Raw genomic sequence first — 20,947 nt, 5'->3', positions numbered from 1 at the left:
TTTTGGTTTTGTGTACAAGCGTTTTCACTGTTACTCGCTACCCATTTCCTAGCAGCATGTAATATTCTGTTTAAATAGAATTATTTTCAAAGGAGTGGTGTCAAGCCTTCTGGAGTAGCATAGAAGAGACAAACTGGACTCCTGTATCTATCTGCTTGTTTTCATTCCCTTCACATAGTAATTACTAACCTGAAGAAGCGGAATTAAAGATAGCACTTAACTATTAGACTAAAGTTATTATGATGACGTCAAATGTTAATGGTGCATGAACTATTTTCCTAATATTGTTTTGATATAATTGAAGATATTTCTAAGACTAGCTCAGTGGGTGACAAACAGAAAAAAGGAGGAGCCAAACTGGGAGACTGACAAGTGTATTGGCAGGTAGTACAGTTATCATACTGGAGTTAAGTTTACCTCCAGATAATTTTTGAGAAAGGGGTGGAAGGCTGTGCCTGATTTCAGGTCGGTATTGGGTGGTAGGAAGATGGTAGAAAATTAATAGATTCCTTGTTAGCTGCTTGGTGAAACAAGAAAGATGTTTAACGCAACAGCTCTCATCCTCCGGGGATTGGAAGGGTTCTAGGTAGTTTGGTAAATTAAGGAAAAATTTACAGACTTGAGTTCCCAGTGAGCCTGTGATAATTTAGGGATTGCAACATTGCATAAGGGGATATGTGATCATCCCTTTGTAGTGCTGTGGCTTTCCTCATCTCTGGAGGCAAGGAGCATCTTAGGACTGTGGTGGGAGAGGGATCCCTGACAGCCTGATGGTGGAAGAGAGGATGTAACATTGCTTTCTGACCCATCCTAAGACTTGGAATAATTCAGTGATGTCCATTTGAAATCTGCATAAGGATGACTCTCCTTTAAGGTTTTGAGGATGGATTCCTAATCACGGGTAGGGAGATTGATAGTTCCTGTCACCTGCTGACATTGTCCTCGGGTTCCCATGACTTCTCTGCTTTCCTGACTTTCCCTTCCTTAAGACTGAATCAAATCAATTCCTGTTTTAATATGAGACAGCATATGATTAGTTAAGCCACTTGCATTGGTGTAAGACACGTTGCTCTAGTGTTATCCGAACTGTTTCGATGTTCAGCTCGGGACAGAACCAAGAGTTGCCGCTGCTAATGGTGAGCTACTGGTTATTTGCTGTACCTTACCGTCTAGATAACGAAGTCTGGAAATGCTTGACTTGGACAGCTTGCAGGCTGGGGTACTGTCTAAAGACAATAGCTGGGAATCTGGGATTTCTCACCCACTGATTGTCAAGGACTGGAGAGAGAAAGGAGAGAGAAAGTCATACTGGTTTGTTGTTTTGGGTGGGTTTTTTTTTCCTTCTTCTTACTGTTGGATTGGCTGCTTGTTTTAATGACTATTCATTTTGAATACATACTGGGTTTTGTTCAACCCTTTAATCGTAGATTCTTTGGCTTGTATTCTTAGGCTTTATCCATATATATATGTACATTATTTCTTCCACATTTTCTTATCTTTCTATTTTAATGGTCAGGGTAAATCCAGCATCTGTTGGTTTTAATATTTTCTTTTCATCCTGTGATGTTTTTTCTTTTACTTCCTTTGCTGATTTATGTAACATGGACTATTTCATTTGTTATGTTCATTCTTTTTCTTGTGCTTGGCTTTTAAATCTCAGCTATACTCACAGGCGATTTCTGTTTATGGTTTAAATTCAGTACACTGACAGGTATCTGTGGTATATGTGTGATTGTCAGTATTCATAATCTACTGTATTACTATATCTGCCTGTTTAAAGCATATAAAGAAATATTTTGGTTTTCTAGCTGTATTATATGCTTTGCAAAGTCTTTGATGAATATTGTGGCTGGTTTGGTTTTTTGTTTTTTTTTTCCTTTTTTCAATTTAGCTTCCTAGTTGCATATATTTCTAAAGTGCTAAATTGTGGTAGTTTGTGATCATAAATAATTGAAGCCCAAAGGTTAAAATAGGTGGTTGCATGTGTTTAGAAACAAGGGACTCTGAGGAGATTGTAGTCTGAGCTCTGTGTAGAGCGCACTCTTTGATCATAAGATATGAGCTGGTCCAAGGGGCATGAAGTGTTTGGACAGCTTAAAGTTAAGCATAGATCTGTGCAAGGTTGGGTATATATTTGCTAAGTTGAAATGTAGTGTAGCATTATTCACATAAAGGTAAATAGTTACTACAGCCCAACTGAGGACATTTTATTTGATCTGTTAATTAACACTTACATGAAAAACAGGGCAGAGAGAGCTCAGCAGAACACTGTCTTCATTTTGCTTTGGGTTTTTTTTCTTTGAGTTCACCATGTCCTACTACACATGCTGGCTTGGATACATCGTCATAATCTTGCTCTATATGTAAAAACATGGTTTACGGTTTCAGAAGACCAACTAAGTTTAGTGGTGTCCTTATAACTTTATCTGCAGCTCTTACCATCAGATCAGACTCTGCTAGACTGTTCTTGGTAGAGAAAACCATTGTAACTGAATGCTGCTTGAGTGCAGGCTCATTGGTAGAAGTGTCGTATGCCATCTAAGGTGCTTCCTCCTCTGAGGAAGGCAGCTGGTTTTCCTGTGCCAAAATATGCATTACTCCTCAGAACGTTAAGCTTTGTATCAATGCTTATGAAAAAAAAATGTCTGCAGAATGCTGAGTCTGATTAAATTCCGGCTTAAATATTAAAACTGCATCTCCTTGGCAGTAGGTGCTCTGCACTTCAGTCCTCTGAGGCCAGACTTGTTAATGACATCAGAAGGCCTTGCTGCAGAGAGGTGGACCAGAAAATATTATCAAGCATTGAGTTGAAGAAACTAAGCTAGTATGCTGTAGTGCAAGAGGCCATGAAAGTGCTCTCCAGGTCAGGAAGGATTCCCTGCCCCTCCCCTGAAGGCTGCAGCTCCTGTGGAAGGGCATGAGATAGGCCCTATTAATCTGCTGTAGGTCCATGCAATTTTTTCCTCTCTGATTCTCGTGAACTGGTTGCCCAGCTGCTTTTAGATGTGTTTGTGTTGTGTACTGTGTTGTATGAAGGAAAACATTAATATGAGTCTCTATTACTTTAGACTTTCAAGATCCCTAAAAGGTACGTCTCAAAAGAATATTGCAAAATTCTTCTGAATATTGGGTAGCTTCATTTGAAACATAGCTTGACATGATCCTGAAACATCGCAGAGCCGTGCGTTGCCCTGCAAGTTCTTTTCTAGGACATGTGTGCATCAATTAGTATGTGTTGCTGTCGGGTTGGATATTTTAATTGGTCATCTCATCAATTCTTAGAAGCAGGCTTTACTTCAGAAAGTTAATAATACCTTGAGGTAAAATAGCCTTCAAAATAAGGTGGTGACCTGTCTTGATGGATTCATCATTGGATCCATCAGATGAATCCAGTGATGGGACTGTAAAGACTTTAGAAATGCTGTCCAGCTTGCTACGGAGTAACTTGATTTTCTATTTTAGGTAGCAAAAATGTTAAGGGTGCTTTGCCTGTGCATGTCACTCCTAAAGGGTAGCTTCTTAAGCTCGCGTTGTGTGCTCTTCTGTCTCACACAGCCAGTGTAGGTAAACAACACAAATAATCAAGTCTGCTTATTTGATTGGGGGGGAGGGGGAGGAGGTTGGGGTTTTTTCCCTTGTTCTTCTGGTTTTCTGCCTTGTTGTGGAATGGGAATAAGTATCTCCTAGCTAAAGTTTCCCTATGGGTGTCGATTTGCCTCTGGATTATCAAGAAAAGTGGTGTGATCAGTTTTCTTTTCCATGTCATTCCTGTCCTGACAGTGTAGTTCCACGAGAGCTTAACGTGGAGCTGCTGTGTCTCCATCTTCCCCAGGCCGGGTGTTCCCCTTTCTCCTTGGGCCTGCGTTGGTGCTTGAGAAACCATCTGGGTTGCATGTGCTCAGGGAGAGACTTGGCTTGGCTCCTTGTGTTGGCTCTCCGTCCCACTGCACAAGCGGTAATGCAGTTGTAAGTGGGTGCAGGCATGTAAGCAGTGTTGGGTTGGCTTCAGCAGCCATCATGCCACATGTGGCCTCTTCCACAGTTGTTTTATGTATGCAGTGGGCAAGGAAAATATTCCCATTTTATAACCTTTGAGAGAAAGAATGAGTTGGGATTCAGAGCCTGGTCCCAATTAGCTGCGGGTATGTTTTCTTTCTGTAGAAGAAACCTCAGCTGGCCCAGAAAACTGGTTGTTTGATCGTGAGTATCAGAGACACTTAGCTCTGTAATCTGGTTGCTCTTCTGTGAGTAATCCTTGCCTCTTGCTGCTATTCTTCTCCTCTGGAGAAGAGCCTCAGGTTTCCAGATTGTAGTCTCCAGACTGTAGAAACAGCCCTTTCCCCTCAGTTTTGAAATTTGATATTAAAACATTTTCCATTTCTTGTAGTCCTGAAAACACCTGAGAAGCTCCATGTGCTTGACATGATCCTGAACTGTAAGGTGTTTCATGTCTATGTTCTCCTGCCTTTCATCAGGCTGGTTGAAAAATGACCTGGCTGCGTCATAAGTGCAATAAAAACTCCTGCCAGTTTCCTTTGCCAGAAGTTTCCCTTTCGGGATGTGTTCCTGTTCTTGGTTGGTTGGTTCAATTAACAATCAACATTAGCATTTCATTTTCTTTTTGTTTTACTGAGGGTTTTTGAGCAAACTGTGAGTGCTGTGGCATTCAGCAGCAGTGCCCTGTAGCTGCCTGTGTGTCCGGGTGCTGGCAAGATGTCCTGGGTGAGCTGGGAATGCTCACTGGGAGCTCTGTGCAGGCAGGTTTGAAGAGCTCATGAAATAAGTCAAAAAAGACTGGCAAGGTTAAACTGATCACCTCCTGAGGAAAGAGCAGTGGCTGGCAAGAAATGTTGAAAGAACTCTGTGTGAAGGGCAGTGTTTAAATGTGCCTGGGAGGCTGCAGCAGGAGTAGCCTCTCTCCTTTCTTCCCCCTCCCATAAGTGCTTTTCTTCAAAAACACAGGTTCGTGTTAGGTTTCGTGGGTGAGGGATGTTAACCATTTTATTTTGACAAGATAGGAAGTGTTTTACTCTTTTGCTTGGTAGGGCTGACTGTAGCTTCTAGTACTATACCAAATGACAAATAAAAATGAGTAAATATAAGAGGATTTTAGGAAAAACTTTTTTTTTTCTTTTTTTCCTTCCCCTCGGTTCCACCTGTGGTTTATTGCAGCAGCTTTTAGGTGGCTTGTCTCAGTTTTCAGTGGGGCTATGGGGAGGGTTCAGTTTTGTCATAGCAATTGATGGAGGTGATACAGGCTGACTGTCCTGAATTAGCCCTGGAAAATCTTGTTCGTGTGTTTGGGATGAGTCAGGAAGCAAAGTGCCAGGTTGAAATAACTGTGCCAATTCTGAGCGAAATGGAACAACGGCAGGAAGGTCCTGTTCTTCTGCACCTGCACGCCTGGCCAGGCTGAGGGCTTCGGGCCCAGGGAGAGCAGGAAGCATGTTAGCTGAGTTTGGGTTACAAGACCTGATTTAATGCTATGAAGCTATTTGTTTTTCAAAATGTTTTGACTAACTTCTCAAGGGAGGACCAGTGCATTTTTTTTTTTTTTAATCCTTTGAATAGTATCTGTGATTCCATGTAATAATGAACTCCACCCTTCCATATGACATTACCGTTGTGGTTTTTTTTTAAAAAAAAAACAGGGAGCACGCTTACTTTAACATGGGCAGGAGTTATGACAGGTTAGTGTCACCACATGAAAATTACAAGTATTTTGAGGAACCTTGTGTATGAACTTTTGAAAGCATATGGCGCTGCACTGGTAGGTGGTATGCTGTTTTCTATCCTAGATGGCTTCAAGCATGGAGTTGTAAACACTGCATCCTGTGTAGTTTGTGATTAGAAAAACAATTCTGTCTTGAAGTTGGCAAACTTATTTCTGATATGTGTGGCAAAACATGTTGAGCAGTTAAAATACAAAAAAACACCAAACAAAACAAAAAACCCCACCAAAACTTCTAAGGCGCTTAGATACCATAGTAACAAGCACAGGATAAGATCTACTCAATGCTTAGCATAAGTTTACCTATCACCAGCATATATGTATGCTTTTAGGAATCTTTATTGTGTAAGGACTTTAAGGGATTGTACTTCACCTTGCAATAGAAATGTTTTACTATTAGCTTTGAAGTTGTTTTTTTGAAATACAGTGTATTACAGTTGGGAAGAAAAGGAAAGAGATACCCAAAAAGAATAAGGGGAAGTTATTTTGTTTAGTATCTCACTTGATACAATATAATGAACTCCATGCTTATAGTTTGGATTTTTTAAAAAAAGTTTTATCTAAAATGTAACTCTTTACAGCATCAGTTAATGAAATGTTTCCATATGCTTGACTGAGGCCAGTTTTATTCAAAATCATTGTTTCTTATTGCTCATAGCTTCAAGCTCTTTCAAAAGTTCATGCCTTGAATTCCTACATATAATGTACATATATGTACAAATAATAAACAGAAAGATGCACATGCATGTGTTTGATTATTTTTTTTTGTGCACTTCTGGAAAGCCTGTGTGCGCAGGCTCAGGGTATGGGTACAAGTTAAAGACAAACTTTTCACAATTTTGTCTGATTCTCTCCTGTCTCTGCCATGCATTGACCTTGGTATCTGATTTAAAATCTGTATATACTTTTTCCCTCACTGTGTTCCTTTGTTTGTTTCTTGTTTTTTTCTGAGCTGAGTCCTGCGTACTGCCCTGTTTCAGTGGAGTAGGTTGACTGCTTTGGGTTTTGTTTTTTTAATAACAAAGTTTCTATCATGCATTCCCAATCTAGTATGCATTTAATTGCTGATGAGAAATTATGAAAAGAATCATGTGTGCATAAACACACATTCAGTCTTTTTAATTGTTCCCTCCAAAGTACTTTCTTACATGTCTGAGAAGTATGAAAAATTGGAGTAGACAGTGCTATATTAATGTTTTGATTGAGATTTGAGGTGCTTTAGTAATTGTAGTATGTGACGGGTGCATGTGGCAAGAGTAAGCTGTGGTTTTGTGCAGATGTGAGGGCTACCTGTAAAAAGAGTGAATCCCCTTCTTCTGGCACTAGCTGATGGATCAGATACTATCATCTTGTGCAGTTCAGAGTTGCACCACACTTCATACCTCTGGGTGCTCTTGATATGTGATGTAGAAGAAGCTGATCTGAACATAGAATCATAGAATGCTTTGGGTTGGAAGGGAACATCTCTGTTGGTTTCCACATTGAGGTTTACCAAGATCTTTCAAAAAATTGGGGTCTTCTAGTTTGGTTTGTTTGTTGCTTCAGCAAAGGAAAAGATTTGCTTGAGGTGGTTTGCTAGCAGCTCCTAGGTCCTAAAGGAATAGTTACGGACAGCAAGCAGTTAAAATATGAAAGCAGCTGGACATCCAGGACATTACTTTTCATCTTTCTCCCCTTTGCTTCCCCTGTATTGTGAATCAAAGCTGTTGCAGATCAGAGCCATTTAGAAGACAGTCTTCTAAACCCTTCAGACTCCCTCTGTCTGGGCTATTTTGATTACCTTGCAAAATATGACAGCTGTTATAATGCTCGTGTGTATGGCACATGCTTGAAAATGTTTGGAGTTATGAATATAAAAATTGTCTGCAAGAAGCTTAAGTTCAGAACAGGAGATAATATAGGCAGAGGATATTAGATAGAGGAAATGTGATGATGTGCCTTTTCTAGCACCATGTGTGCATACTTTGCTTCCATGGGCTGACTTGTACCAAGGAATTTGCCTTGCAGTAATTCAAGAAGGGGAAAAATTCAGGGCTAAGATGTTTGCTTAATCAAGTGAGGTGTATTTGTAGGCAGATCAATGTGTGGAAGTTATCCTGTTACTCAGAAGGACTATAGAGGTCTTCAGTGTTGTTTGATTGAGGAAGAACGTGTGGTTTGGTGGCCAGAATAGTTTTGGGGACCTTTTAAGACTAAGCTGTAAGAGCAGTTAATGTATGTGGAGTTAATGTATGTGATGATGTAAGTTTAATTACAGTGTGTAAGCTGTGAGAATACACTCCAGTGGCTAGCTGAATAAGTAAAGCAGTGGAGCACACACTTTGTATCTACTTGGTGGTGTTAGTTGTTCTGCACTTTCTCAAAGATAATGTGTCTGGGCATCGTGTCATCTTGCTTTTGCAAAGCTGCCTTGGGTAAACAAGGAAAACGATAGCTTTGAGTCTTGGGGAAGCAATGGGTCAGGGTAACTCTCTTGTGATTTTAGTGCCATTGACTTTCTGTAATAATTCTAATGGAACGTGTCAGAAACAAACCTAGTAAGGAGTAATAAGTGTTAATTGAGCTCTCTTCAGTTGCAATCTAAAATTGAATGCTAGAATTACTTTTCTGAGATTTGTGAAAATATGGTGGGTTTTGTTTTATATAGATTTTTCCTTGGGTTTTTTTGTTTTGGGTTTTTTTTTTTTAAAGGCTTGACTAATGTGCAAAATAAATGGCTGCTCTAATATACTGTTTCATCTCTAAACTTCTGTTACTGCTGCACTTTTTTTTGTTGTTGTTTAAAATTGCATTTTATTTTAAGAAACATCTAATTTTATGTGTTGATTTCCAGACATTTTATTTAACACTGACATAAACTGAACATACAGGGAGCCATGTTTATGATGTACTAGTAAGGCAGTGTTTCCCACTACATTTTTTAATATATCTTTTTATATATATATATATAAAAGATATATTGTCAAGGTATCTAGAGAAATACCAGAATCCCTAATTAAAATCCTGTGTAGGAAATGCAGCTTTTTAGTTGGAATTGTTTTTAAGATGGCAGTGAACTTCAAGGAGTGTTGGTTTGTTTCTAGCAGCCTGAAAAATTTCTCAGAATTTAGAGATTGTTCATCTGAAATGGCATTTTTAAATAGCCACATAGCAGCTGATGCATAATGAATGAACTTACTGTAATGGACCAGAAACATCTTAAAACTACATAGCCTGTCTTCCTGGACAATGTGGATATTGCAAGATTCTGTGGAATTCAGCTTTAAGCATTGTTTGGAAATAATCTCTGAGATACCATTACTTGACGTAACTTGATTCTGCCCCCCCCACACATCTTAACCTTGTTACGTTTCGATTTCATTGAATGCTGATTTCTAGAAGTTGATGAGTTTCTAGTTCAAATTCCTCTGTACTTTCCAACAGCAGCAAGCTGTTTATGTGCAGAAGAGAGACCTATTGCAAGACTTAAGAAGAATAATATGAATTTCATTCAGTGCTGTTCAAATTCAGAAATTATATGTGGCTCACAAACTAAGAAACTTGACTTTCTTTATGCATGTTTTCTGTCATCCTTGGGCATAGCTGGGGAGAAGGGTTGACTCTGAAGATAATCTGTCAAAGAAGGAATAATTAAGAAACTATCCAGAGGGGCTTAGTTTTCTGTCGCAGAAAGACCAAAATCCAGAATCATCATGACCATGAACCTTGTTACTTTATCTCTTTCCTCTTCAGATTTGGTTCTGTGTTATATTGTCATTATGATTAAATAACTGATTTCCCTGTTAAATCTGCATTAAAATGATCTCTCCTGTGAAGCCATCTTTCGCTTTGCTTATGGCATTGGTTTTGCTTGCCTATCCAACTGCTTATCTAAAAGATCCCTTCAAGTACCTACTGGAAGTCGGCTAATCCTATGAAGCGTATGAAATTGGCAGTTGATATTAGGCTTGCTAATACTTCTGGTAGGCATTGTATTTCAAGTAGTGAAGATCTAATTGAGCATAAATAGGCTCAATGACTTTTAAAACTTGCTTGTATAGCATAGTGCTGTAGCTCTGGACGGGGTTCTAGGTACGGCTGTAATATTCATTATTAGCACCATACGAATACTGATCTTGCAGGGTGTTTTCTTAGGTGAGACTTTTATTTGGGCTCTGCTTTATTGCATGTAGGACTAGTGTCCAATGTTGAAGGAATGTTTCAAAGCCTCTTTGCCTGGAGCTGTCCTTCTGATCCTCTTGTTCCAAGTCCACAGTATTTTAATTATGTGCTTGTAAAGGATAAATACTATTGCTAGTGTGTTACTTCACAGTTGAATAATTTTTTCTGATACACAGAATCTAAACATGCCTGGCTTGGTTAGTTCTGCAGTAATTTGGAAAACAGTTTAGCAGTGGGGGTATAGTAGTATTTTGCAGAGACTCAGTTAATGAAAAGACAAAGAGAAAATTATATTTAGGACCATTCTCCTGGCCATAGTGAATAATTAATAATGCTGGAGGTGATGTAAGCAGAGTTGTGCTACATTTGGAAAGAACATTCTGGTTGTGGTATACTCCTTGTTTTTTCCGGTTGTGTTGCAGCTGTTTGCTAGTTTTCCCAATTCTAGTAGTGCTTATGTCCCGAAATAACTCCGCTCGTCTCAGTGGGACTATCTGTAAGCCTGGGTGTTTACAGGGGATTGACTTCGGTCTATGATAAATGCACAAGTTCCAAAAAGTTGGAAGCACTGCTTTAAATTCTGTTTTGTATAAGAACATAATTACTTGCATAAGGAATGACAGGTGAGATCGGCATAGACCAACATTAGGTTGGGTATTGGGAGAAACAGTGAAAGCTACTGCTGCCTTCTGACTCTGCTTTCAGCTTAAGGTCAAAGGTCTAGAAAGCTTTGGTCTGTAAGGAAACAGGCTCAGTGGTCTGTAGAAAGATATCAAGATACCCACTTTTTGATTGAAGCAGTGAATAATGGGAAAATATTAAGGTGTCTTGAGTTTTGTTGGTGCTTTATGCTTAGCAGGAACTGAGTGAGCTGGGAGTAAGCATGCCTTTCTGTTACAAAATCTAAAAACTGATCTGAGAAGACACTGTTTCTACCTACAATATTTGCATGCCTTAAAATCTGTAACTTAAAAGATTAGAGGCTAAATTTTACCTATTAAATGTTTGTACCCATCTGCCACTAATGTTAGAAGGCATTTGAAATACTGAAACACTTAACACCCCTTTGACATCTTCTGTTATTTTGGTTTCTCCTTGGAACAGTTCCACGCCCTGTCTGTATCTTACCCCTAATATACTTGGAAGTTAAAGAGTACAGAAGCACTGCAGATTTCAGTGACTAACATCTAATGTGGGATGATGTGTTGGCATGCATTAAAAATAACATCCTTTTAGTTCTTCGGACTTTTGAGATACAAAATAAATTTATGAGATAACATGGAGTTTTCTTTTTAAGAATAGATTATTATTTTTAAATAAAGATGTAGGTTGTTCATTACTTGAATGAGAATTTCTGTAACAGAAAAAGATGCAGACAGGTTTGGGGAACAAAGCGTACTTGAAACAGTATTTTTCTCATAATGTTATTTGAGATTAAGAAAGTTAAGAAAAAAATAATTGAGTGAAACCTTGTTTCCAAATATGTCAAAATACAAATATTTTTTGTACTGTGTATTTTTAAAAGACTGAATTTGGTTATGATTAGAGAAGTTTTTTTGCAACATAGTGGTGTAGTGTGTAGTTTGGCATAGTTTCATATTAAAAAAAAAAATCTATAACCATTTGTTGATTACTGCCTGGTAAACTGTCTCTAGTTTTACTTTTGGAGCTGGTAAAATCTTTCTGCAGACTTTTTTCTTGAGACATGCATCAAACTCTGCCCAAAGACAGCATGTTCTGCTTAAGCTACCATCCGAAGTTACCAGTTACACTTACAAAAGTAAATAAATTACTCCCCTCTACACCTTTTTATGCTTTTAATCTATTCTGCTGCAACTGTCTAAAATCCAAGCAGCTAAATTTGCAACTATTTTATCTGCCTTCCAGCATACCTCTGTGGATGGATACACTGAACCGCACGTTCAGCCGATCAAGTCAAGTAGCAGGCAAAATATACCCCGATGTAGAAACTCCATTACGTCTACCAATGAAGAGCACCCTCACATTGGAAATTATCGCTTACTGAAAACAATAGGAAAAGGAAATTTTGCCAAAGTGAAACTGGCAAGGCATGTGCTTACTGGAAGAGAGGTAAGCCTTTTAAAAAAAAAAAAAAAAAAGGCTGACTGTGTTTTCTGTTCTCTTTGGCTCTTTATAATAAGTATTTCTGCTATTCTTTTACCTTTCTCTTCTGAATAGAAAAAGCACATTTTTTGTCATCATAAAGGAAGATGCAAAGCGGCTGTTTCAGGATATAAGGAAAGCTCCCTGAGGCGCCCGAGTTTTCTCCCTCTAACTACTTGCCCCTTTTTTAAAAAATGTAACTTCTTGGTGAAGAGATCAAAAAAGTTGTTGCACATCAAGGGGTATTCTGGGGCTGTGAGAGGGTCCATTCGTCCCCAAGCATTTCCAAAACCAAAGAGAAATCTATTGATATATCGATTTAATTGATATTGAAATCTATTGATAGATAGATCTTGTGTTTGGAGGGCCTGGTTTTGCAGTGGATAGGATAACATTGTTCTGTCCAAACACTGACAGAAGTATAAAACTGATTCCTTGGTGGTACCATCTGGTGGCAAAGTTCTGAGCTCCTGCTGGTAGATCCTAATAGGTGAGAAATTTTGCTTGATGAAATGCATAAAAGCAGACATATATGCACGTCTTACAGGCACATCTATGCTTTTTCTCACAGAGGTGCGATACGTTTTTGTTCAAACATTTTTCTGAGTTTAATAATCCATGGTTGTTTGGTTTTTTTCCCAAGGTTGCCGTGAAAATAATAGATAAAACCCAGCTAAATCCTACTAGTCTGCAAAAGGTAAGAATATACTGTAAGATATTAAATTCTGTAAACAGCTGAACTGTGATCTGTTACTACTTGACAAAAATATTTGGTCCCTTCATCTTGCTAAGCAAACATCTTTGTGTGTGTATGACCTTGGGAGACAGTGGTATCCTACTGTCTTTGCTATAATGTGCATGTGCCATTTTTCTGAGGGCAGTTACTCCGTTTGGTTCCTACCTAAGCATTGCCTCTTTCCTCTTCCTTCCTCCTCCAGCTTTACCCCTTGCTGACAATAAAATTTGTATCTAATTAGGCACACAAGTGGTTTGTCAACATAATAAATCAAGATGTAATGCTGTAAAGGATAGTATTTTTCTTGGATTTTTCTTTAATATAGTAACTGGGTTTTGTGGACTTACGAGAGTGCCAATTTTTATGGCTTGAATTTTTTTTTACCTTTGTTTTTATATTCTTTCAATTTTAATAAAATACTTTTTAAACTCAAGGGACCTTTGGCAATTACTTTTTGTGTATAGAATTGACAAAATGACTGAACATAATCAGAACATTCCTGTTTGTGCCTGTAGACAGAAATGCAGAAGTCCTTCATAACCATTGTGATAAGTGTTTTAACAAAACCCTGGGTTTTTTTTTTTTTTGGTTTGGGGTTTGTTATTATTTAACTGTGCATATGTCTGGTTTTGGCTGAAGCACAGAAATGTTGTATTGTCCTACTGGAGGTTGCCCATTATAAAAATTTGGGATATTTTTTGTTTTCAAATACTAGACTGCTGCTGTCCGTAGCTGTAGAATGAGAGAAAGAAGCTAGGGCTTATTGCTGTTCTTTTATCTCTGGCTGCTGTTACATTTATTTTATTGTGTAACTTTGGCTATGGGGAGTTATAAACAACTTTGCTCTAATTTCTTTTTTCTTTTATTTCTTTTAATTCTTTGATTTATTTGCTTTAATTTCTCTTCTGTAGTATTTTTGTTTGAGTATGGGTTCTTCAGGATTTTTTTTTTTAATTCAACCTGCTGTGCAGAGTCCATGCAAAAGCTTTGCTATTCTTAAGTCCTATATATCCTATATTAAGCAAATCTCTTTGCTAATATTTGAGCTAGTGAAGAGGGACCCACAGAGGCAGTACATGACAGAGCATATTGGGGAAATCCTGTGCTGCTCACATAGCTTGTTTCCTACCTAGCTTGGTATTTACATTTGGAGACCTAGGTGAGTTTGTCTCATTGTTGAGCAATGAGAGGGTAAAAAACATTAAAAATTTCTGGAAAACTAAGCATGAGAAACTTACTTCTGAGATAATTGCTTTAATGATAAATAAGTTGTGTTTCACACAGAAATATTCAATAACTGTTAAAAAATCGTTCCAAATATAAATTAAATTTTTATAGCCTACACAAGATGCTGTCACACTGCACAAGTAGTACACAAAATATTCATGTAATAGGACATCGCTGCTGTTACTTGTTTTTTTTAGTGGGAAGCTGATAACAAGAGAAATGCTTCTACATACAGTTAGAAGCAGTTTATAGCAGAAGTAAAGACTGAAGTTAGATTTAGTGATTTAACCATAATTCCATTCTTCAATAACTTCTAGAAATATTTATCCCATGCATCTTCTGTTTATTCTGGAAAGTGTGATAATTTGTTGGTATGAAGTTTTCCTTCTGATATCTTGACTGTAATTTTTCAGAACAAAACCCTTTGTTTTGAAGCTCTGAAAGTCTTAAGCTTGCTATAATTTTCTGAGAATTTTGAGTGAAAATTAATATTGATTCCATGAAAGCTTTTAAGTAAGCTTAAGCACAGTTTTTGCACAGTCACTCAAGTGACTGTAGTTGTTTAAACCAAATAGGGGTGGGAGGGTAGTTCATCAGCATGCTTAGAATTATTTCTGTTAGTATTTTGATATGTCATTTGTGTATTGTAAATAATTTTTTAAAAAAAATCTTGCTCTAAGAAATCTCCATGTTTCACAGTCATCTTTATTTTTCTTTCCGCACTGAACTGTTATGTAAAGTTTGTGATTCTTTATGTACTATCTAGTGTGACTATAATGTGACTTTATGATTTTATCATAAGGGTTGTACTGTATGGTTGTACCGTAGGACTGTTAAGTAGTCAATTTTTCTTCAAGAGGTAATGTTGGGAAAGGGAAATGGTGACAGTAGTACTGTTTTAATAGGGACAGACACTATTCTAGTGAATGTTTGTAGAAAAATACTGTAGTAAGTTTCTGCAACAAAAATATCACTCAAGTTTGAACCCATCTAAATCAGCGCAGTCATGAGGACAGTCTCTAGAATTTCAAAGCTGGTGGATTGTATGCAGATCAGCAAAACTTTTAGGCCTTCAATCATTTTTGACGTACATTATTAATCAAATAAGACAAATATATACCGATCTTTGGTCTTATGAATGACCCTGTGCCTTTCCTTTTACACTCCATATAATATTAAGGATACCAAGTGCAAGTAGGTTTTGCTCTAGTATTTGCTACTGACCTAATTTAAGTAAAATTAATTGAGGCATCATAGTTTCTCATGCACTGTTCTGTTTTGTAAACAGAAATTTTTGAGCACATAACATCAGTTGCTGGAAGTGTCATACAGGCTGGGTCTGTAGTTAGTCATGGGTATGAAAGGTGAGAAAGTGTTTAGTTTGTTCATTGCCACTCTCCAATGTTATTTATGCCATATAGTACGGACAGGGTACTCTGCAGGCATAGTTATTCTAACTTAAACCGGGAGAGATGACAGAAGTAAGCTGACCTTGTGAATTCTTAATTTTGCATCCTTGTCTTAAGTTTTTGTAATACGCTTTTTGCTTCAGGACCTCTACCTCTTTAAATAGATAAGCAGTGTTGAATTAAGGGCACTGCCTTTTATTTAGTTTTCAGTTTGTTCAGTACACGGTTCCCATCTTTCTCAGTAAGCACCTATTCAGAAGACAGAGCTGGCTTTTTTGTGAACTTGCTGTCTCGATAGTAACATATTGTACTGACTTAGCTTTTTCCACTGTCATGGTTGTAATTTGTTCCCAAATGTAAGTATTTGGGTTTCATCATAGCTAGAATTTATATCAAAATAGCTGTTCTATTTTCTGCATGTCTGCTACATTGAAAGTGTCGCCTTGCACTGGCTTCACTAGGGATGTTTCTGAAATAGCATTTTGTTGCTCTTCTGCCAACTGCTAGTTGAGCAGAAGGTGCTTTTTTTTCTTAATAGGTTTAATTAGCAAATGGCATTTCAGATTTTTCCTTTTTAGGGGTCAGTGGGCTTCTTTTTTCTCTTTAAACATATGTAAAGCCTCAAACTTAGGTTCTTTTCTGTTGTTAAGAAAAGCCAAACAGAAGTAAAGTAGTAGTAGAAGATTTGGAACAATTTCAATATGTTACGTATTGAAGGCTATGCTTTTTTGCAACATCCCTTTTCAGTAATGATTTAGAAAGTAGAGAAGCATTCAAGGACATCTTTCAAAGCAAGAAAAAGCCTTGGTTAACTGAAGATTTTGTTTGATTGTAGTGACTTAAAATAATAAATCTTAAACATAGATGTCAACCTGACAGCAAGTAGAAGTGTTAGCAATGGCGTGACAGAAGATCTTTGTCCTTTCTGTAGTCTGTGCCCTGAAAAATGAAACTGGAAAAGCAGGAATCAAATTTTCAAGCCTTGTGCCTTTTCCATAGGTACAAGTTCTATGAAATGAGTATGGTGCTGGCTGTCTTCTACTATAAGTGAAGCTATTGAGGCTACAGCCCGTTTGCAACAAGGAGATGCTTGTTCAAGAGCTTTTTTGAATGGTAGCACTTTGTTAGAATGAAGAGCTGTCCTATAAATGTGTGGTGTGGTGCAGGGAGAGAAGTCAGGGAGCACTTACACCTTCTGAGAGAGCAGTACACTGCCGCTCAAGAAAACGGGTGTGCGTGAATTCTGAAAGCACTGTTTTTTATCAGTAAGATAGATCATTATATAATCCTGCAGTTCGCCTTGTCATGAAAGGAGAACTAATCTCTGTTCTGTCCAGACTTCTATAAAATTAACAGACTTGGCTTTGTAGGAAATAATGATGGTCTTGTTGCTTTAATACATCTCTTCCTTTGCATGTAGAGGTATCCTGGGTGTTATTGAGGGGTGTAGTGGTTATTGTTTAAAGAGATTTATTTGTAAATACATAGGTATTGACATAAGTAGTGTTAATGACCAGCATACTTCTGCAAGAGGAAAGGCGGGCAGGAGGGAAGACATTTATTCCAAAGTAGTGCTCCACAGAATGCAGAGTTGCAATGTAAATAATGTGCCCTAATACTTGGATACTGTTAATGCTTTTGTTTCTTTTTGATTCATTATCCATTGTTCAGAGATTTTCTAGATTGTTTCTCTCTTGTGAGAGAAAATTGGAGGAGTGAATGTTAGCGTTTTCTTAATTTGTATAAATGTGCATTTATACTGGACCAAACAAAATCTTGAATATACACCAGGACTCCAAAGAACGGTTCATTTGCCCAACTTCCATCCCGCTCCCCCTCTGCTGTTTTGAACATCTGTATTGAAAAAAATTTCCCTGCTCTTTCTCCCTACTCTGCATTTGAGAGACCCGTATACATCACCTTGGACCATATGGAACTACACAAGGTGTAGTGTGGCTGTGTGTCTACACAGTGCTGTTCCATTATTTCAGTTCTTTCAGCCTTTCAAACAATTTCTTTCTTCCAGCCTTCCTGGGTTGGAAGGTGTCTGTCACAATAAGCAGCTTTAGCAAAGCTGCTTGACTTAGTTACGTAGCAGTATTATGGAAGACGTAAGTTACATCTGCCTAATTTGCAAAATGCCTATACCTGAGTTACTTCAGAAAATGGTCTGAAAATGTCGGTTTCCAGGTAAAAAAACGCTGGAAACTTGTCAGAAGCTGGTAACAACTGCAAAACACAAACTCTCAGAGGAATGTGGATCTCCCCATGGGGAAGGCAACCTTGTGTGCTGTAGTTTCAGTAGTGGGAAGACAGTTGGGAGAGTTGTTTTGTAGAGAGTACAACCACTTAGGGTTTTTTAATCTTTTCTCAGAGCAAGCCATTTCGTCAGCAGGTACCTGCAGGTAGATTCCAAGATTTCAACTATTATTTCAATTCTTACTCTGCTGATTTCTCTCTTTCCCTGCTCTCGTACATTTGTAGGGAGGCTGACACCGTCCTGTCTGTAAAATAAAATAGCCAGTTTCCATTCAGATTATGCTTGACATGATTTGCGTGAATGAGCATCACCTAAGATAACTTCAGCTGCTTCAGCCTTGTCCAGTTCTTGCTCTGAGCATGCAAATGCATTTCAGCCAACATTAAAAGTGCCTTTGAGTCAAAATCCCCAAACAAACAAGACTACCATTTCAGAGACACTAACCAGCAAGAAAATACCCAGATTCACCTTGTGACTTTGTTGAGTTCATTTAGAATTTGCCTTAGAATAGCTGCTTTCTTTAAAAAGGTTGAGACTAGCTGCTTTCTCTTGAGATACTCATGGTGACTACCAGGACTGTGTATCTGCTTTTCTGTGAGAAAATATGCATTGGTTTTCTGAAAAAATGCCTATTCAACAGGATATATAATACAAGATGTAAAAAATTTTGTTGGCATTTGCATGGAATAAACCTAAGCCCATACTTTGTATCTTGGCGACGTCTTCTGTTCAGAACCAGAATGTATTTCTTTCATCCAGGAAAGTATCTGCATCAGGCTAGAGGTCAGTAATGTTCTGTCTTGAGGAAAATAGACTTTTATGACCATTTCCTGATAGGCTTTTTCCTTTGTGAAAGAAAAAATTGCGTATTACGTGGAACAAAATTTCATGTCACTGTGAAATCAATTTGAATCTTAAACCAATTAGTAAACTTCTAAATCCTGTGAGAATATTGAATAGAGTAATGCACTTTTTTTTTTGCAATTACTGTGTGCTTCACATTACATGTAAAATTGTGTTTCTTAATGATCTTTTTTCTAGATTTGAAATTATTTTATTTATAGAAGCCTAATATTTTAATCCTGCTTATGAAGACTTGTGTTCACTGCTGTGAATTTTATACCAGCATTAGTACTGTTAAGTTATGAAATATTTTTCCAGTCTTCTGGCAGGAATTGCAGTTTTCCACATACCTGCTTAGAAGCTCTTCTGAAGCTGTACCATCTATTGGTTTAGATTTGTTAGCTTCTGACTAATTGATATTGATTTAGCTGAGAAACTTTCTCTTGTGCAACAAATTCAAATACTTAGAAGAACAAAAAATGCATAAAGAACAGCCTGGTATGATGTTTTTTTCATGGGAGTAACTGGCTTTATGAGGAAACAAGAATACTTTCTAACATAATTCTGGTGCACAGTATTGCATACCCATGTGTTACATTTTGAACACGAGCAAAATGCATCATACTGTTCATGTTTTCTCAGAGAAATGCTTTTATAGTCTTTGCTTCCTTCTGAAATTCTTTTAATGGCAATTATAAGGCAAGTGGATAGTAACTAGCTTGAAATACTTAAATAATGTAAATATAGAACTGCAGTAATATTACTTGATCAAATAAAAAAGATGTTGCTCTATAGTCTTAACTTGTAGAATAAATGCAGAATTGTAGAAATGTTGTGATTAAGTGGCACAAATGAAGTAAAAAAACATCAGTGGTGTCTAAGCAAAAGGATTTTAATTTTTATTTTAGCCTCAGCCATCATAAGATAGAAACTGAAGTGCTGCTGTTTGAGGAGGTGTTCGATCTCTGGCTTGCATCATTGTACCCTTTTGCAAAGGTAGCATCTGAACAAATGGGGCTAATTTTGAAAATGGAGGGAGAGTTGTCCTCTGAGACATCAGGCAAGCAAAACAGCAACAGCGCACTTCTGTGCTGGGCCACATTTCTCTATAAGGAGGACTGTAGTGCTAAGATGTTCCAAAGTGGCTAAGCATTATGCTGAAGTCAGTAAGCTTTTCTTCCTTCATTTCAGCATCCTACTTCAGTCCAATACAGGACTAAAGAGTGCACACCACAGTAAATAGATTTGACAATGGGGATATGCTGTTCACTCAAAGTAAAACTGCAAACTTACCAGTATTGACAGCCGCAAGTATAGAGTAACAGAACTATGTAGTCATTTTGGATTCCTTTGTTTGCCTTCTTCCCTTTGAGCCCCTAGGTTAGTCTTGCTTCACCTCTTATTTAATCAACAAACCCATGAATGCTAGAAATTTAAGAGTGAAGACCTCTTGTTTCTGGTTTTTTTTTTTAAAAAAAAAAAAAGTAAACCCACCATTGTCTTAAGTGTATATACTTAGGGCTATAAGTTTGTCCAATTGTTTTCAATTATGTGACTCAGGATCATAAACCAGACTTTGATCAATCATAAACCTTCAGGCCTTGCCGGGGGAGAGGGGACATGGCAGTTTGTGACCCAGTATAAGACTTGGTAGCTGTGAGAAAAAGTGAATTCGCCCACTTCACCTCTGTGGAGTGGCAGGACTGGGAGACGTCAGGATTCCTGGTATCTAATTCCATTTAACATTTGCGTGTTCAACTTTTTGTAGTACTACACCTTGTGTTTGCACCCACAGTTCTGTATGTATTCAGGGTAGTTAGCTGAGCTTGCCAGTCACCAAAAAAACTGGAGCAAAGAGATAAAAAAAAGGTGTGTGACCAGTCTGTTGGATTTGGTCAGTGTGAAACTCCAGAAAGGGCTATAAAGCTTAGCTGTGTCTGTTTGTATAAAGCTTAAAAATTAGTCTGTTTTTATGTGTACTTGGTCGTGGTTATTGTTACATAACATTTATTACATTTTCTGGAGTTCACTGCACTGTATCTACATTTTATGCTAATGCTATTTGCTGTGGCTTATGCTGCTCCTTTTTGCCATCTAAAATTGCGTATCTTGAATAACTTTTCCCTAATCAGCACGCTTTAAGAAAATTGTCTTGCTTCCTTGACAGTTGTTTCGAGAAGTACGAATAATGAAGATACTGAATCATCCCAATATCGGTAGGAGCCCTACATTTATGCAAACTTTTTTTTTTATTACACTGTGTACATTTTACTCTCTTTGGCTTTATTTGAATGTATTTTACAGCTATGCTTTTGTCCGTTAAACTTTTTTGAGATAATAGGACAGTGAGCATTCAGTAAATGCCTCATTGTCCCACATCCTTTATTGACTCTGCTTAAAACAAGAAGTTTGCTCTGAGGAAATAAACTGCTCAGTCCAAGAAAGCCTTTTAACAT

The 20,947-nt window shown here is 37.7% G+C and overlaps 1 protein-coding gene across 2 annotated transcripts in view; it reads left to right on the top strand.

Annotated features, from left to right (window-relative positions):
• MARK1 (microtubule affinity regulating kinase 1) overlaps window positions 1-20,947 on the top strand; it is a 58,976-nt gene that overhangs the window by 11,146 nt on the left and 26,883 nt on the right. The window contains exons 2-4 of one of the 2 annotated variants that reach the window (XM_075706619.1): window positions 11,780-11,983; window positions 12,660-12,713; window positions 20,659-20,707. In XM_075706619.1, coding sequence (XP_075562734.1) covers window positions 11,780-11,983; window positions 12,660-12,713; window positions 20,659-20,707 — 307 coding nt within the window. The remainder of the gene's footprint in view (window positions 1-11,779; window positions 11,984-12,659; window positions 12,714-20,658; window positions 20,708-20,947) is intronic. The other variant, XM_075706620.1, reaches the window with a different exon arrangement.

Source organism: Pelecanus crispus, chromosome 3 (genome assembly GCF_030463565.1).
Source record: "Pelecanus crispus isolate bPelCri1 chromosome 3, bPelCri1.pri, whole genome shotgun sequence".
Taxonomy (NCBI): Eukaryota; Metazoa; Chordata; class Aves; order Pelecaniformes; family Pelecanidae; genus Pelecanus; species Pelecanus crispus.
Note: the sequence above shows the minus strand (reverse complement) of the source record. Positions and strands in the feature narration are given on the sequence as shown.